Source organism: Alligator sinensis, unplaced genomic scaffold (genome assembly GCF_000455745.1).
Source record: "Alligator sinensis unplaced genomic scaffold, ASM45574v1 scaffold180_1, whole genome shotgun sequence".
NCBI classification, from domain to species: Eukaryota; Metazoa; Chordata; order Crocodylia; family Alligatoridae; genus Alligator; species Alligator sinensis.
Window position 1 is genome coordinate 517,954 of NW_005842640.1, and position 13,804 is coordinate 531,757.

The following is a 13,804-nucleotide window of genomic DNA, read 5'->3' on the forward strand; positions in this document are numbered from 1 at the left end:
TTGCCTAGGCCTCATTATAATTTGGCCCCTTGTCCTCACTGGGGTCTCTGCAGCCCTGTCTCTGCACCAGGCTCTCCGCAGCCCCATCTCAGCACCAGGATCCCCACACTGCAGTGGGCCCCCAATGAGGCCTCCTTCTTCCCCAGATAGCCTCACCCAAACCACCAGTTGTTATGACACAGCAAACAAAACATAAGCCCCTGGGTTATAATGTAATACAAAAGACAAGGGTGTGCTCTGCCCCTTTTAAAAGCATTGAACTTCATCCCCGGTACTAAGTATCTAGTGAGCAAGGGTACCTGCGGGAGCTCATAGAGCCCCATAAGCCCTGGGTGCAGCATATTAGGTTGTTGCTGCGTCATTGGGCACTTCCTCCCTGGAGGCTCCTTCCTCTCTGGCTGCCAGTAGGGAACTGAACTGTCTGGTCCCAGCCCTAGGGTTTATATGGGCCCAGGGCCCTGTCTCTTCCAGCCAGCTAACCAGCTGCAGGTGTAGCCAAAACCCTCATTAGCCAGTTGTCATGGCAACCTGCATCTGGGCTTTTATCTGGCCCTTTGTGTTCCCTCCCTTGGCAACCTCTACTCTAATAGGAGCAGGCACCTTAGTGCCCTGCGACATGCTCTTAATTGGTTGCTGAGAAACTGAGCATTAAGTAAAACGAGCATTAAGCAAAACTGAAAGTATTTGATGACCCAAGTTGGTGACGCAATTGTTTTTAATGACCCAAAATGGCGACCATGAACTTTATAATGAAACTCGCTGAGAGCTAAGTGAAATCAGGTATCAATTTCAAATGAGTGTTATTGCAAAATAGCGCTAAGTGAAACAGCTTTAAGCAGGGGTTGCCTGTATCTATCCAGAGGGCACATCTACATGCGCATATTAACGCGGAATAATAAACTGAGACACATTATGCCAGAATTTATTGCTCCAAGTGCTTTATTTCCACGTGCACCCAGGACTGCCCCGGACCCCACACTTTGGGGGGGCCCCCTCAGAGCCGGGTGGAGCGGTGGCTCTGCGCTTGCTACCCCCCTGCGTTGATACCAATGGCAGCAACAGCTTCTCTGGGGCTGGGGCAGGGCCCTGCATGGGCTAATTTGCCCTGGACCCCGCACCCTGCTTGGGTCGCCTCTGGGCACAGGAGGAAAGCTGGAGCCTGCTGACTTCACCATCCCAGCCACTCCAGTGTGTGGGGCTTCCCTCCCATGCTATGCGAGTGTGGAGGCTGCGCATGCACAGTGGAGGAGCACTGGCGATACAGACAGCTGTGGGCTGCCCTTCTTGCTGCGATGCACGTCACTGGCTGGAGACGGGAACAGGTGACCTGAGTGCCCCTGCCTGCTGCTGCTGGAGTGAGCGGGATACCAGGGGAGCCGAGGAGGTCCCCTGGTGACTGCTGTAGCGGCACCAGCAGCCCTGGCCGAAGCCGCATGTTGGTCAGGCCAGGCCCTTTGCTCATGAAGGTGGGAGTGAGGAACAATAGGATATGTTGAGGGGGTGTATATATGGGCACCTCGCTCCCACCCTTGTGGGTGGAAGGGGTGGGCAGGGTACAATTCATTGGTGGGCACTGCGGGCCAGATGGAAGTGCCTGGTGAGCCAGATGTGGCCTGCAGGCTGTATTTTGCCCACCCTGATTTATTCTGAGAGAGAGCTGCTGCATTATGGAAATGCGTTCCAAAAATCTCAAAATATGAAAATACATTTTTAAAACTTTGGCTCAGATTTGCTATTACATAATGCATTAATGTCTAAAGAAGAAATGATGGTGCCTTAACTCCTAGGATAGAGGAGTATTTTTTCCCCCCAATTACTTGAATGTTTTGATATTTGATTTCATTCCTTAGATATCTTACAAGTAACATCATGTGATTTTTACATAGGGCATGGCTTTTACTTTGGAAGAGAGACAGCAGTTGAATATTCATGGACTACTGCCACCTTGCTTCCTTAGTCAAGAAGTCCAGGTTTTAAGGATTCTCACAAATTTTGAAAGACAGGCATCTGACCTAGACAGGTAAAGTACTGCTAACTAACCGTATCCTCTTTCCCAAGTAATAGTTCTGTTGTTTTATTTCTTTGTCTTGGTATTTCAGAGGAAAGGAATATCCTAGATGGTTATGGGCTGATGCATATTTTTCCGTGTTTTACTGATTAATTATTCTAATCTGTTTACTAGTAATATCTGTTTACTAATATTCAGCTGAAACTGTTTTTCTTAACTGAAATCAATTTCTTCTGTCAAAAAATTGATACAGGAAATAAGCAGCAGGAGCAAATAAACTTCCCTGAAACAAAGTTCTGCTTTAAGAATAACATCTTTAATATTAAGTATAAGTGAAGAGAAATGTAGAACATATCGCACACAAATGTTTTGTTTTTTGTTTAGTTTTAAATTACTGTGTTAGAAGGGAACCTTTTAAATTTCCCAATCCTAAAAAACCTGGGCTGGAAGTGACCTCATGTTACTTTTTCTAACCCCCTGATGATTTGGAAGATTTGATTGCTTGGATGAAGGAATAGTGGTAGATGTTATTTACTTAGATTTTAAAAAGACCTTTGACACAGTGTCGCACCAAATTCTTATAAATAAACTAAACAGTTGCAATTCAGATTATTACATAGTCCAGTGGGTGGAAAATTGGCCTATGGGACGCACCCAGAGCATGGTGGTGGATGAGTCAGTTTCTACTTGGAGAAATGTGGGCAGTGGAGTCCCCTAAGGCTCTGTCCTGGGACCAGTACTGTTCAATATCTTCATTAGTGACTTGGACAAGGGAGTAGAAATCACCCTGTCCCAGTTTGCAGATGATACCAAACTATGGGGGTTGGTAAGCAAACTAGAGGGCAGGGAGCGAATCCAGGTGGGTTTGGAGAGGCTGGGGAAGTAGGCAGAACAGAATAGGATGCAGTTTAACAAAGGTAAGTGCTATGTGTTGCACCTAGGAAGGAAGAATCATCAACACTCCTATAGCCTGGGAGGTACCATTCTAAGTAGCACAACTGCGGAAAGGTATCTCAGAGTTGTAGTAGACTCCAAAATGAACATGAGTCACCAGTCTGATGAGGTAATAAGTAAAGCTAACTGCACTCTTTTTTGCATAAGTAGGTGCATCACAAACAGGTCTAGGGAGGGGATGCTTCCCCTCTGTGCGGCATTGGTCAGGCCACAGCTGGAGTACTGTGTCCAGTTTTGGGTGCCACAATTCAGGAGGGATGTAGATAACCTGGAATGGGTTCAGAGGAGGGCCACCCATCTGGTTAAAGGCCTACAGAAAAAAACCTATAAGGACTGATTTTGTGGGACACGAACCTCTTCAGCCTCCACAAGAGAAGGCTGAGAGGTGATCTTGTGGTTGTCTACAAACTCATCAGGGAGAGACTAAACTTGCACTAAACTTAGAAACTATCTTACTAATGATCCCACTGAACTGTGCAAGATTAGACAATTATTAATTGTTCTCCTGGATCAAATAAAGTATCTGTAATTTAGAACTACATGAAATCTACCACATAAAAATCAAGGGAACCTGCCTTTTAGATTTCATGTTCTCCCAGAGAACAGGCTCTTCCTGGAGGGGTGCAGGCCAACAGCAGGCTGTCACTTCAAGGTGGGCCCAGCAGCGCCACTGGGCTCTCCCTGGTGCTTGGCGGGCAAATTGGGGGGGGGGGGGGGCTGTGGTGAATTTTGGGGTGGCACTAACCCCCATCCCAGTGCCACCACCTCATTCCTGCAGCAAGGCTGGGGCTGGCGGCAGCATTGGACTCTTCCTGGTGCTCAAGGCAGGCAGTGGCGCAGGGAGGGGGCCTGCTACCACCCCAAAATTTGCTGTAGCCCCCCACAACCTGCCCAACAGTGGTCTGGTGGCACTGCTGACCCCAGCCTGCAGCAGCAGCCTGTTGTTGTTCCATGCACAGATCTGGGGGCACATGACCCTGGGGCAGCCCCCCAGCCCACAGCCCTCCCAGGGGACATGTACCAGCAAGGGCTGCACCCCTGCACCCACTCACAGTTCCTGCTGCAGCCCAGGGTCTCTGCTTCTCCCTGCTCACCCCAGTCCCTGCAGGAGCAGCCAACGCCAACTGCCTGTAGCTGCTGGGCTGCACCATGCTCTGAATCTCCTGGGGCTCCGCTTCTTCCCACTCACCCCAGCTGCTGCAGCAGACCTGGGAGCAGCTGATAACCACCTGCCTGCACCCCAGCACAGTGCAGCCCAGGGGCTGGGGTGAGTGGGGAGAAGTGGAGCCCCAGTCACATAAGAGTGATTTTTACCTTGCATATGAGGAATTTTGGATAGAAAAAGGGTGATCACATAAGAGCGAATTCGCATATATGGGATTTGCATAAATCAAGGGAAACTTGTAGTGCAGTTTTCCTAAGGAACCCCAAACCTGCCCTTTTGGGAGCTGTTCCATTTTCCTGCATGAATGATCTATGTGCAGCTGTATGGATTGGTTCTTTTCAAGAGTGGAGCTTCAGCTACTGCCTAGTGACCTGCTCTATATCATTGCTTGTGGCCAGATGTAGAAAAGAATGCAATACAAATAGCCTGGAATAACTGGGAGCATCCAAGGAGAGCACTTCCTTGACTTCTATAGCAAGTAAAAGAGGGGTCAAAAGAGGGAAGATGCCTCCTGCATAGGCTACGCTACGTCTGTTAATCCTTGCTGCTTTTGCGTTTTCCCCTATGCATGGGCCTGCTACTTTGCCTAGACTCTGTGATATGAATGAATATATTAAAATGAATGCTTCTTTTTTTGATTATAACTATTTTTAGAAGGCTATGTGAAACACAGTTCTGTAGTCTCATTGGACAGAACTTCCACTGAAATCCATTAATGAATTTGGCTGCATAAGAACTGGCGTCTGCCAGAACACATCTGTAAGCATGTTATCAGGGTCTGATAGAGGGCTATAGACCCTCTTCCTCCTTCCCCTTCCCCCTCCCAGTGTGTCCTTGCTGTCCCATGGGATTTGCAAAGAGCCCTCTCACCCTGCTGCCTTTTGAAGGTCTCCTGGTACTAGCAGCCCTTTTGAAGTTCTCTGCTGACAGACAGCTTTGTCACCCTTGCTGCCGGGGGTAGTGGCGGGGGCTGCTTGGGGAATCTCTCCTTTCCTCCTTGATCAGCCCCTGCCACTTGAGGCTGCTGGCACACAGCTCTGTCACTGTTGCTGTGGAACAGCCATGGTGACAAGGCTACAGTGGTGGTAGGGCTTGAATGGGCAGCTGAGACCATGTCTCAGCCCCTGTACCTCTGTGGACCAGATTGGACTGGATGGTGTTGTACATTGCTAAGCTATGATTTAGTTCCAAAGACAGATATAGTGTTGTCAAATGTTTTTAGTATTTTTTTATCTCTGCATTGTCTATGGGTAATAGCAGATGATATTAGTGTTATTAGCCTAGTTAATGTCTCCAGCTTTCAGGACATACAGATCTTAGAGCCTGAAAGATGTTTGCAGAGTGTCCAGCAAAGGACCTAACGACAGTTTATAAAATTTAATGTGGTAAATTGTTTGTCAAATCTGCTTGGATAGAAAACTGGATGGTGGCAGGGAAACTATTATAATTTTGCATTTGTGGAAAGCATTGAATTTTCATTGGAACAAATGAATATCCTCAAACTGAAATACTTGAAAACGATTGTTTCAGTTTGGAAATGCTTCTATCCCTTATGTCCAAGTTCTCCTCTATGAGTTGTGCTCCTTGGCCAAGAACACTTCCTGTAAAATGTTTTTCAAGGGCAGACTTATACCTAGCAAATTTAGTGACCTGGGCAGAGATCACAGAATCATAGGAAAGTAGGGCTGGAAAGGACCTCATATGAAGACATTCTAGCTGGCCCATTGCTAAAGTCAAGATCATCCCGACTAAACTATCCCTTCCAGCCAAGTGTCCATCTAGCCTGCATTTGAAAATGTTTCTAGATAGACTGTTCCAATGCTTAGCCAATTTAATGAGAGAATTATTCTGATATCTAGCCTAAATTTCTCTTGATGCAATTTGGGACCATTGCTCCTTGTTTTGTCCCCTGCAGCCATAGAGGATAGTCTCCCCATCCATTTTATAACAAATATGTGAATGGTTGAAGGCTGTTTATCACATTTTCCCAAGAGGAAATTCCAGTTTCTCTAAGTAGCCCATTTCCGTGTTTGACCACCCTCATCGAGCACAGTGATCCAATCAATTATATATTCACTTCAAATACAGTTTGCTTATCCAGTGTATTTCCTTAGTTAGTTAATGAGAGTATTGTGGGAGACCATGTCAAAAGCCTTGCTAAAGTCAAGGGGGACGGGGGTGGCACAAGCTCTTAGGCGCACAGTTGACGGCCCAGAGGTTGCAAGCTTAAGGCCGTAGCAAAAGCACTGACAGCTCAGCCTGTCAGATTCTAACAAATCTGCGAATTGTGCTAAATACCTTTGCAAAAGGAAAGGAAAGGTCTCCGTCCATACAGAGTTTGTCACCTTGTCTTAGAAATAAATCAAGTTGGTCAGGCATTCTTTGCTCTTTGAATCCATGCTACCTGTTCCTGATCACGTTCTCCTTTAGATATTTCGCATTAGATTCCTTGAGGACCTGCTCTATGATCTTTCCAGGTATGACGGTCAGGCTGACTGATCTATAATTTCTTTGATCCTCCTTAAAGGGAAGAAATTGAAGCTGTGGCATAGTTCTCTCTTCCATATTTGCTCTTTTCTAATCATCCAGGACCTCACCCAGTCTCTGCAAGTTGTCAGAGGGTAGCCAATGGCTGTGCAATTTCCTCAGCTAATTCTGTCAGTACCTGAAGGTGAATTCCATCCAGCCTTGCCAACTTGAAACCATCTAGGTTTTCTAAGTAATCCCTAACTTGTTTTTCTATTCCTCTAGAGAAGGAGCAGAGAGCCAATCTTTGCTGTCAACTGTACTCAGTATCTGGTAGATGACTTTGTAAGATTTCTCTGGATTATACATAATTAGATAGCCTTCTGCATTCAGTAAGGGATCTTACTTCTGACTCTTATGTTGCTTTTTAGAGCTTATTGCATCCCTTGCCTGTTGCATCTCAAATCGGTGACAATCACCAACTGTGCCTGCAACCTGGTGCAGTTATCTGGTATGATTGCCGTATTAGGTGAATATTGGTTTTTGCTGCTGTATTCCAGTGTGCTGTGGTTTGATATGTCAATAGTTCATGCACTAGGAACAAACCAGTATTAAGTGTATGTTTGTATTTCTCATATACTAGATTTGTGAATAGGTAAGAGTTAATGAAATATAATTCTCTTTTAAATATTTAATTTGGAAAATCTTTTTCTTTGATTTTTGTTAGTGATTTCATGTGTTAGTTTTATCTCAAACTAACGAGTACTGGATTCTTTGAATAGGCTGGCATATAATATCTAACTTGAATAGATTCATATTATTTTTAATTTATTTCATGTTGATAAGTGAAATGAGAAGAAGATTGTTAATGTATCTGCCCCTCTGCTTGATTTGGTTGCATCTTTTCTGGGTTTTCTTCCTCTGAAGGGTCATGTTGCTTTTACTTACAAGAATATAGGAATATGAGGGGAAAAACCTCCCAGGAAAATACGGCCAGTTTGTGCGGATTTTTTGTTATTTCTTACCTTGAGTATTATTATAAAAACTAATATTCTTTTCTAAACATGTATACAACACAGGACATAAAAATACTGTGGAAATAACATATATTTAATGTCAGTAATATTTCCCTGGTGTAGGGGAGTGGATTTTAAAGGTTATTTATGTGAATGTAAAAGATGACTTGGCCTATATTGCTTTATTCTAATCTAAGAAATGTATAGCAATGTTGCAAAAAGAGAGGTCATGCCTTATAGTAACAATGATAGGTATGAATATAGCCACTGAGCTTCGGCTGCACTGTGCCACATTATGTATTATGCCCAGTAAGCGTGTAGATCAAATTCCTAGTTGCAAACAAATTTTAGTGCTTGATTTCTTGGGAGTCCTGTATGCAGGATAAAGAAGTGATTCACTCAGTTTTAGAACCTGAAACAAGCGCTTCAGAAAAACATTAACTGTAGTTCAGTCAGAACTGAGGACAGAAATTTTCTCTGAAAGGGCAGACACACTTGGGCATTACTTAGTGTGCATTGGGAATGGTGTCTTCATGCAGATACCTGTATCTTATGCCACCCATTTCCACAAAGACAAGTGCCTCATTTTCTTCAAGTCTGAAGGAATGGAACATGTTTTGTTACTTCTGATATCTCTTGGGGTAGATAGCTTTTGATATTCTATATTTTTGCTCCTTCCATGACAACATCAGCTCCAGCAAAAAATCAGGATATTTAGTGGAGTAGACCTACTGTACTACTTCATAGGGGCATCATGTCTCTATTGAAGTTAATGGGAGTTTGTTATAGATTTCAACAGAGCCAGGGTTTCTCTCCACAGTTTGAAGATATAATCTAGCCACTGGATTTGCAAGATTATGCCAGCCATTGTTTTTATTGAATTTTTTACACGAATTATCTAGTAAATAATTAAATACACACTTTTTTGTGGATAAAAATATGCTTCTTTTGGCCGCTCTTTTTTGTGGATAAAAATATGCTTCTTTTGGCTGGTATTTTATTGCAGTCAAGCACATTCTGTTCAGGATAGCACTTTATAAAATATAATTTTGACCATATTTTAACTTAAATGTGATTTAAATTGTGATAACATTTTATGTAATATCACTTTATATGTACCTGTCTCAGAAGACATAATCCTGAAATTTATTGTATGGCTGTGCTTTGTAGATCAGTTGGATGTTGGCAAACCATTCTTCATATGTTACAAACAGTATAGTATATTGTATTCCAAACGCATTTGAAGGAAATGGTTCTGCCTCTTCCAAATGTCTTTTCAGGCCTGAATTACCTAGTTTTTACCTGTCAAAAATAAGCTATTTCATATTAATGAAGTTTGATATTTCTAGAGAAAAAAAACAAACTTAATAGTACAATATACCGTAGAGGTGTGTTACCCTATATTTTTAATTTCATGTTATGTTTATAATGAGTTTATAATTATGTTTTTATAAGCATACATTTTTTTTTTCTGCAGGCACAAATGTTTATATCCAAGGCTGTAGGTGAGCTGTTATTGAGTACATAATATCTGTCACATTTGACTACAGATATAATTACGCTATAGTCACCTTTTGAAAGCACTTCAGTATATATCTTGCATATAAAAATGGCTACGCTAAAAACATCTTAATCTAGTATCAACAGTATTTAATGAAAACCAAAAACTGGAGTTGAAACACCTTTTTTGTGATTAAATACAGATTACAAATTCAGTTTGACTTCCAGCTTGGAGTCTTCCAGGAATTGTTTTTTAAAAATTCCTTCTCCGGAAAATCTTACAAGAAAACAGGATTGGCCTAAATAGTAGGATAGCAGAATGAAAAGATCATTTGGAGGTTTTAAACAGCAACAGTTGATTTAAAAGAAAAACATAATAATAAAAAGAGTTAGTTAGTTAGTTAGTGTTTGGAAACATAGGTACTATTTCATTCACCTGCATTCTATGCATGCCTGAGTACTCCAGCATAAACCAACACAGTTCATGCGTAATAAATTCTCCATCCGTCACTCTTGAAGAATTGTGGAAATGAATTGCATATCTTCACAGACTCATTTTTTTTATAAACTAAGGTATTGATCATAATTAATTATGAATGAGACAGTTTGAGAGTAAATGCTAGGATGGTGATAATTTCAGTTATGGATGATTTTTTTTTTGAGTAAAGATTTTTTTTTTTTTTTAATTCAAGAGCATCTAAAGATACATGTTGCTTAGACAGAGATTGGTGGGATGACATATATGGATGCTTCCTAGTCTGTATATGGAAAATGTTTTTGAATATGTTTTTTTTCAAAAAGTGAGAAATACTTTTCTCACCAGGAGGGTAGTAAAGCACTGGAACAGGTTATCCAGAGAGGTGGTGGAATCTCCATCTTTGGAGGTTTTTGAGACCTGCCTAGACGAAGCCTTGGCTGGGATGACATAGTTTGGTATAGTCTTGCTTTGAGCAGGGGGTTGGACTAGATCAGGGGTGAGCAGTTATTTTGTCTCTAGGGCCACTGAATGGGTTTTTTGCTCAGCTGCCAAGGTCCACAAGGGTATACCTTTCATCAAACTATTAAGCCCCACCCCCTGAGAGGTGCCCCACCCCCTGGCTGCCATTTTGGGATCAGAAGTCCCACCTTTAACCCCTTCCCCTTGCCCTAGAAGTACTCCTTTTGAGAGGGGAATTTGTAGTCTTGGAAGTGGACGTCCCACCCTGTCGCACAGTCCATGACATAAGAAGACCCACCCAGCCAACATCAAACCCCACCTGCCTCAGCCCCCATGATGACTGCCCTATAGGCCACTTTGTTGATCCCAGGTCTCCTGACTAAAATATCCATTAAGGTGCCTTGCAGGCGAGACCAACAAGGGAAGGTACCCCAAGGAGCTGAGGGGAGGCAGGAGTAGCTTGGCTACCAGGGGGCATCAGAGCCACTCTTGGGGCAAGGGCCTGCTATGCTGTCTTTTAACTGGTATGTTATTAAAGTGATTTTTTCCCCATTTACTGATGTATTTTTTTCTCTAAAATAAATTATTGTTCCCGAAGGCATGGGGAAGGTAATGCGAAAGAATTGTTGACATTTAAATTGCATTGAAATGGTCCCAAGTAGATTTTGTTTAATTTACAGAGGTAAATTGTGGGGGCTGGGAAAGGCTTCCATTTCACTGAAACAAATCGGATTGGGAAGAATCTTTGTTGCTGTGTAGTTGAAGGCAGTTTTTTGACAATGCATGTTGGTAAGGCATTAAAAGAAATAAAATCTCCAAAGGAGAACATTTATAAATACACATTTAAATGGTTTTGCAACATTTTTGGATGGAGAATTTAAGATAGATGCATTTATATGCTCTCTTTTTTATATATGTCTGCTGTAAACTGTTTGCACAACAAAGTAAGAAGCATTTTAGACTTAAGTACAGCTATTTTGTGAAGAAGATTTTCTCATGGTTTTTGTGGTGGGATTTTTAATGTAAACACAATTTATTTGTGCTATTTAGGAAAAGAAAAACTAATTTTGCTCTACCTGAAGTAAATGAGTACAGGCAGTCCTTGACTTAGAGTGTTTCCAGTTACAATGTTTCGCACTTGCAACGATTATAAATTGAAACCCCATTTCAACTTTTATGATGTCAGTTTTGACTTTACAATGCTTGATCCTATGCGACGCCATGCCAACGAACAAGTTCACTGCGTTGCTCATCTCCCTGGAAACCATCTGTCCATATTGCCTTGGATACTTGCTTTAAGAAAGCTATATTACTCGCTATAATTGATTGAGTACCAAATTCTGGGGTATTTTTGGTGAAAATAGGGTATCGGGCCTTGGTTCAGGAACCAATCCCCCATTTATAACCTTGTTTCTTATGAGAAAATTGATTCCAAGTTACAGCGTTTTGACTTAAGATACGGTTTTCAGGAACCAGTTGTGTCGTAAGTCTGAGGACTGCCTGTATATCTGTCAGGTTAAGGTCCCCGTAACATTTCCAACAGGTGTTAAAACTGACAGTTTGGGGGCAGAATCTCAGCTGTTGTAAAGTTAGTATAGCTTGAGGATCTGACTACCAGCTTTTAAATGAACTTTTTTTTCTCCTATCTGTCAATAAACTTCCCTGTTGGTACCACAGAAGAGTTTGAGTAACTTTACCCAACATCAGTGTTGCATTAGGTGGAGGAAAGCAGACCAACTCCCATTCTTTATTTTCACTGCCCTCACTTAGAATGATTATGTAACTGTTTCAAATGCATAATTGTTATTGATTAAACACTGTGGACTTCATTAGGAACTACTGAAAATTGCAGAAATGGCAGAATTGCTTGTGTTCCAGTATTTAAGTATTTGAAATCTGTTAGAAGAATGAGACGCATCCAGACGCACATGCATGCACAGATGCACCCTTTACCTTGGATTGGGAGAAATTTCATAGAAAACCAAAGTAGAGAAACCTCCCTTTTTTAAGCCTCCAAAGTATCCCACTCAAAATGGACTAGTGTGGGTTAAGGTTTGACTGGCCTGCTATTTTAAAGCAATGTAATATCTAATGGGGATTAGTTCTCTTCCTGAGTGTGCTGAATATGTCACCCCTGCAGTGGTTTCAGCTTCTGTCCGTCTGGCTTAAATTTGTTATCCTTCAAGTCTCAAGTATTTAAGCTACTAATGTTTGGTAGCGTTTCAGTGAGTTACACCAGAAAAAGACTATTCAACAATCAAACTTTTAATTAATCATCTGAGCATCTATTTTATTTTTAAATGACCTCTTAGATGATCACTTGGATGCCTGTCTAATTATATTTAATTTCCACAGATACATTCTCTTAATGGGCCTTCAGGATCGAAATGAAAAGCTTTTCTATAAAGTGCTGACTTCTGACATTGAAAAGTTCATGCCTATTGTTTATACTCCCACTGTGGGTCTGGCTTGCCAACTGTATGGTTTAGCATTTCGGAGGCCAAGGTATGTAAGTTTATACTTCAAATAAAAGTAATTGTATCTCTTTCTTCTCTTGGCAGGTTTCTGCAGGGTTTTTTCCCCTTGACATAGTTGAATGTAATTCAAAACTGGAATATTTTAGATTTAATTCAGACTTCATTAACTACATTTTTACTTTACATCAAATTGTAATTTGTATTGTTTTGCACTACTAAACTGTTGTTTTAATATATTAAGACATAGATGAATGTTACAATCTTACTAAGCCGAATACGGTTGTCTTACCAGCCCAGCTGTTTTTCATATGCCCACAGAAAGATGAACTGACCCCAAACCATATTAAAATTAACCAGGTGGAGAAGAAGAAACCAGTTGGAGAAGGATTGTATTCAGACCTTTTTATAGCAATTTTTCTCTCTCTTTTAAAACTAGTTTAATTTGGACCACAAATTTGTAATGGTACAGCACCTGTACCGTTTAGAAGTAACATCTCTCCTATTAGTCTTACCAAGTAACCCTTAGAATTGTGTTGGGGTTTTTTTTTGAAGTTGGTTGTTTTAGGTTGTCTGAGTACATGACTGTGTATGCAATATTGTTATTAACAAGGACTGTCCTGTTTTGCTTTCTGACATTATAAATAGTTTTCATGGAGGATTGAAACTACATAATTAAAATATTACTGAGTTGAAATATTAAAGTAATCGTCTTAATTTGAAGGACCAAATTCTCAGCAGGTATGCCATATTGATCTGAATCCAAGATGACCCTGAATATAACATGACTCCCCAATAATTATAAATTCATTATTTTTCAGGTATAGTATCTAATTATTGGAAGGTCATCTTAAATTTGTCACCACCACCAGCAAGGAAAGCAGTTATGGGGTCAGGTGGTATGGAGGTGGTAAGGGAGCAGGCAGCTTGCCTCCTGCCCCCCGCCCCCTCCTGAAGCCTCTGCTTCCCTCCTGCCTGGGCCAGGACCAGGTGTGCCCCAGGGTGCAGTAGGGATGAACCCTTCTGGTGCCAGAGCAAAGGTAATCCAGGAGGGTTGGGCAGAGGGAACTGGGAGGGGTGGGAAGTGAGCAGGAGCTGAGGCTGTAGGGGGCACTGAAGTGGGGCAGGGAGGAAGAATGAGGGAGGGTGGGGCCCTGAGGCTGCATCAGGGAGAGGTAGGGGGTACAGAGGCAGTGGGGGTTAAAAGAGATCTCCTGTAAATTGCATATTGGACAATCCTCTGCTATTTTGAGGAAAAGAGGTAAAACTATGCAACTGTTTAAT

The 13,804-nt window shown here is 42.0% G+C and overlaps 1 protein-coding gene across 2 annotated transcripts in view; it reads left to right on the forward strand.

The window, feature by feature from the left end:
- Window positions 1-1,886: 1,886 nt before the first annotated feature.
- The window catches only part of ME1 (malic enzyme 1), a 248,573-nt gene continuing 236,655 nt past the window's right edge, over window positions 1,887-13,804 (forward strand). The window contains exons 1-2 of one of the 2 annotated variants that reach the window (XM_006033531.2): window positions 1,887-2,020; window positions 12,402-12,551. In XM_006033531.2, coding sequence (XP_006033593.1) covers window positions 1,890-2,020; window positions 12,402-12,551 — 281 coding nt within the window. In that variant the 5' untranslated portion in view covers window positions 1,887-1,889. The remainder of the gene's footprint in view (window positions 2,021-12,401; window positions 12,552-13,804) is intronic. The other variant, XM_025215306.1, reaches the window with a different exon arrangement.